The following is a 4,687-nucleotide window of genomic DNA, read 5'->3' on the forward strand; positions in this document are numbered from 1 at the left end:
CCCTCCCAGTCCATCCCAGTCCCCCCCAGTGACAGTGTCCCCTCTGTGTCCCCAGGCCATCACGGCCGGGTTCTTTTACCACACGGCGCGCCTGGCGCGGGGCGGGTACCGCACGGTGAAGCACCAGCAGCCCGTGTTCATCCACCCCAACAGCGCCCTGTTCGCCCTGCAGCCCCGCTGGGTGCTCTACCACGAGCTGGTGTGCACCTCCAAGGAGTTCATGAGACAGGTGGGGACACGGGGACACCTGGGGACACCTGGGGACACTGTGGGGACACCTGGGGACACTGTGGGGACACACTGGGGGCATGGGGACACAGGGCAGTGCGGGTATGGGGACACGAGTGACACACGAGGGACACGCTGGGTGCTCTGCCACGAGCTGGTGTGCACCTCCAAGGAGTTCATGAGACAGGTGGGGACACGGGGACACCTGGGGACACCTGGGGACACTGTGGGGACACCTGGGGACACTGTGGGGACACACTGGGGGCATGGGGACACAGGGCAGTGCGGGTATGGGGACACGAGTGACACACGAGGGACACGCTGGGTGGTCTGCCACGAGCTGGTGTGCACCTCCAAGGAGTTCATGAGACAGGTGGGGACACCACGGGGACACCCTGGGGACACCTTGGGGACACACTGGGGGCATGGGGACACCCTGGGGACACCCTGGGGACACACTGGGGACACCTGGGGACACCTGGGGACACCGTGGGGACACAGCAGGGACAGGGGGACACAGGGCAGTGTGGGTATGGGGACACGAGTGACACACGAGGGACACGCTGGGTGCGCTACCACGAGCTGGTGTGCACATCCAAGGAGTTCATGAGACAGGTGGGGACATGGGGACACCTGGGGACACTGTGGGGGCATGGCAGGGACAAGGGGACAGAGGGCAGGGGTACGGTGTGGGTATGGGGACACAAGGGACACGCTGGGTGCTGCACCTCAGTGACAAAGCAGTGACCCCAAGCCATCGTCCCTATCCCCACGTGTCCTTGGCTGTCCCTAGGGATGTCCCCAGGTGTGACAGGTGTGTGCCAGGTGTGTCATTGTGTGTGTCATTGTCCCCATGTGATCGAGATTGACAGCACCTGGCTGTCCCTAGGGGTGTCCCCGGGTGTCACAGCTGTCCCTAGGGATGTCCCCAGGTGTGTGCCAGGCGTGTGACAGCGTGTCCTTGTCCCCAGGTGATCGAGATTGACAGCACCTGGCTGCTGGAGGTGGCCCTGGCTGTCCCTAGGGGTGTCCCCAGCTGTCCCTAGGGGTGTCCCCGGGTGTCCCTAGGGGTGTCCCCAGGTGTGCCAGGTGTGTGCCAGGCATGTGCCAGGCGTGTGACAGCGTGTCCTTGTCCCCAGGTGATCGAGATCGACAGCGCCTGGCTGCTGGAGGTGGCCCTGGCTGTCCCTAGGGGTGTCCCCAGCTGTCCCTAGCTGTCCTTAGGGATGTCCCCAGGTGTCACAGCTGTCCCTAGGGGTGTCCGCAGGTGTGCCAGGCGTGTGCCAGGCGTGTGACAGCGTGTCCTTGTCCCCAGGTGATCGAGATCGACAGCGCCTGGCTGCTGGAGGTGGCCCTGGCTGTCCCTAGGGGTGTCCCCGGGTGTCCCTAGCTGTCCCTAGGGGTGTCCCCAGGTGTGACAGGCGTGTGCTAGGCGTGTGCCAGGCGTGTGACAGCGTGTCCTTGTCCCCAGGTGATCGAGATCGACAGCGCCTGGCTGCTGGAGGTGGCCCCTCACTATTACCAGGCCAAGGAGCTCGAGGACGGCAGCGGCCGCAAAATGCCCAAAAAAGCCGGAAAATCGCGGGAGGAGCTGGGCTGAGCCCGGGGACACCTGGGGACACTTGGGGACACGTGGGGGGACATCAGGGGACACTTGGCACACCCCAATACAGCCCCGGGGCAGAGCCCCGCGCGGGGGACGCCGCTGTCCCCGTGTCACCGCCGGCTCCTTTATTCTGTACATTAATTTAAGGGGGGAGGGGACAGGTGACAAAGGGGACAGCCCGAGGGGGGAGGGGCGCTCAGGTGTCCCCTCCTCGGTGGCTTCAGGGCCGGGCCAGCGCCACCGCCAGCGCCGCGGCCACCAGCAGCTTCTTGGGCTCGGGGACCGCCGTGGGGGCTGGCATCAGCTGGGGAGGGGACACGGGGTCAGGGGACACCGGGGGTGTCCCCAGGGTGTCCCCAGGGTCCCCAGACTCACCTTGTCCACGCGGTGGCAGCGGATGAGCCCCTGCGAGTTGAGGAAGAAGGTGGAGAGGGCGTCGTAGGACCTGGGGGGACACGGGGGGACTTGGGGACATCGGGGTGGCACCGACCCCCCCGGGGGACGGGGGTGGCATGGGGGTGACACAGGGGTCACACAGGTGTGACACAGGTGTGTCAGGGGTGACACAGAGGTCACACAGGTGTGTCACTGAGCACAGCAGGTGCCACTTGTCCTGCTGGTAGAAAGGGGTGGCACAGGTGACACAGGTGACACACAGGTGTGTCCCTCACCTGAGCAGGGTGCGTTTGTCCCGCCGGTACCAGCGCAGCAGCAGCAGGTGCAGGGGCAGTGACACGGGGGTGGCACATAGTGACACAGGGGGTGGCACAGGTGACACACAGGTGACACACAGGTGACACAGGTGACACACAGGTGACACACAGGCGTGTCCCTCACCTGAGCAGGGTGCGTTTGTCCCGCCGGTACCAGCGCAGCAGCAGCAGGTGCAGGGGCAGCCCCGTCAGGCGCCACCGCGCCCGCACGCTCCAGTCCTCGGGGTGCCGCGTCAGCGCCAGCACCTCCAGCCTCAGGCTGGCAAAGTAACCCCAGGCCAGGGCCCGGCACAGCGCCACGGCCACGGCGTACATGGCACGGCCCCTGGGGACACGGGAGTGTCATTGTCACCCGCTGTCACCTCCCTGTGACACCCTGGCACTGCCAGTGTCACCTGTAGTCACCTCCCTGTGACCCCCTGACACTGCCACTGTCACCCACTGTCCCCCACTGTCACCCATTGTCACCCGCTGTCACCTCCCTGTGACACCCTGGCACTGCCAGTGTCACCTGTAGTCACCTCCCTGTGACCCCCTGACACTGCCACTGTCACCCACTGTCCCCCACTGTCACCCATTGTCACCCGCTGTCACCTCCCTGTGACACCCTGGCACTGCCAGTGTCACCTGTAGTCACCTCCCTGTGACCCCCTGACACTGCCACTGTCACCCACTGTCCCCCACTGTCACCCATTGTCACCCGCTGTCACCTCCCTGTGACACCCTGGCACTGCCAGTGTCACCTGTAGTCACCTCCCTGTGACCCCCTGACACTGCCACTGTCACCCACTGTCCCCCACTGTCACCCATTGTCACCCGCTGTCACCTCCCTGTGACACCCTGGCACTGCCAGTGTCACCTGTAGTCACCTCCCTGTGACCCCCTGACACTGCCACTGTCACCCACTGTCCCCCACTGTCACCCATTGTCACCCGCTGTCACCTCCCTGTGACACCCTGGCACTGCCAGTGTCACCTGTAGTCACCTCCCTGTGACACCCTGACACTGCCACTGTCACCCGCTGTCACCTCCCTGTGTCACCCTGACATGCCCCAGCACTGTCACCTCCCCAGGGCCACCCTGTGGGGAACAGGGCTGTCCCCAGTGTCCCCAGGGCTGTCCCCAGTGTCACCCACCGCGTGTGCAGGTGCAGGTGCTGGCACTGGAACTCCACGTCGGGGGCGTACAGGGCGTAGTCCGGGATCTTCAGGAAGAAATTGGGGAGCTGGGGGGGACAAGGGACACCGGGCTGCTGACAATGGGTGACAGTGACACCTCCCCAGGCTGGTGTCACCTCCCCCAGCTGCTGTCACCTCCCCTTGGTGCTGTCACCTCCCCTTGGTGCTGTCACCTCCCCTGGCTGCTATCACCTCCACCGGTGCTGTCACCTCCCCAGGCTGCTGTCACCTCCCCCGGCTGCTGTCACCTCCCCTTGGTGCTGTCACCTCCCCCATGTGCTGTCACCTCCCCTGGTGTTGTCAGGCGCGGCCGGGCCGGAGGCGGACGGCGGCGGTGACGGTGGCGGTGACGTGCCGGTACATGGCGGCCGCGCTGTCCCCTCGCTGCTCGCTGTCCCCGCTCGGCGCTGCCGCCGCCGCCTCGTTTCTCCCCTCACGCCGGCCGCTAGCTCTGCGCATGCGCGGCCCGCGCGCGCGCTTCCCCCCCCTCAGCGCAACGCGCCTGCGCCCAGAGCGGGAAGGTGACCCGGAGCCGGCTGCGCATGCGCGGTGGCGCAGCGGCGTTCCCGCCCACCCGCAATTCATTCATAAATGGAAGAGGGGCGGGGCCAAACGGCGGGAACCAATGGGAAGCGCCGCTCCCACGCTCGGAGGCGGAGCTATGACCATATATGGGTAAAGTTGCAGATAAACCACGCCGACACCCGGAAGAGACGCCAGGAAGGAGCCAAAGTCGCCGATTTTATTGAAACGTCCCCAAAAACGAGCGGGGGAGGGGAGGGAAAGGCACCCCCCGGGGCCGGGCGGGGGGAGGGGCACCGACGGGACAGGGAGGAGGCTCCCGGTGGGGCGGGAACCGGTCCCAGTGGGGTTACGGGGAGGGAACTGGTCCCAGTTGAGTCCATGGGGCCCCCAGTACCCCCAAAGTCCGGGTGGCCCGGCCGGGGGGCTCAGTGGTGGGG

The 4,687-nt window shown here is 66.1% G+C and overlaps 2 protein-coding genes across 2 annotated transcripts in view; one reads left to right on the forward strand and one right to left on the reverse strand.

The window, feature by feature from the left end:
* The window catches only part of LOC121343098 (pre-mRNA-splicing factor ATP-dependent RNA helicase DHX16-like), a gene marked incomplete at its 5' end in the record, with an annotated part of 15,625 nt that extends 13,678 nt beyond the window's left edge, over positions 1 to 1,947 (forward strand). The window contains one exon of the mRNA XM_041417950.1: positions 1,700 to 1,947. Coding sequence (XP_041273884.1) covers positions 1,700 to 1,828 — 129 coding nt within the window. The remainder of the gene's footprint in view (positions 1 to 1,699) is intronic.
* Positions 1,897 to 4,017, reverse strand: CUNH6orf136 (chromosome unknown C6orf136 homolog). Its single transcript, XM_041417949.1, has 5 exons — positions 3,993 to 4,017; positions 3,684 to 3,772; positions 2,672 to 2,872; positions 2,210 to 2,279; positions 1,897 to 2,138 (listed from the first exon to the last, which is right to left on the reverse strand). The coding sequence occupies exons 1-5, from the start codon at positions 3,999 to 4,001 to the stop codon at positions 2,055 to 2,057; spliced, it is 453 nt and encodes a 150-aa protein (XP_041273883.1). The 5' UTR covers positions 4,002 to 4,017; the 3' UTR covers positions 1,897 to 2,054.
* Positions 4,018 to 4,687: the final 670 nt, after the last annotated feature.

Source organism: Onychostruthus taczanowskii, unplaced genomic scaffold, assembly GCF_017590055.1.
Source record: "Onychostruthus taczanowskii isolate IOZ18803 unplaced genomic scaffold, ASM1759005v1 scaffold579, whole genome shotgun sequence".
Lineage (NCBI taxonomy): Eukaryota > Metazoa > Chordata > Aves > Passeriformes > Passeridae > Onychostruthus > Onychostruthus taczanowskii.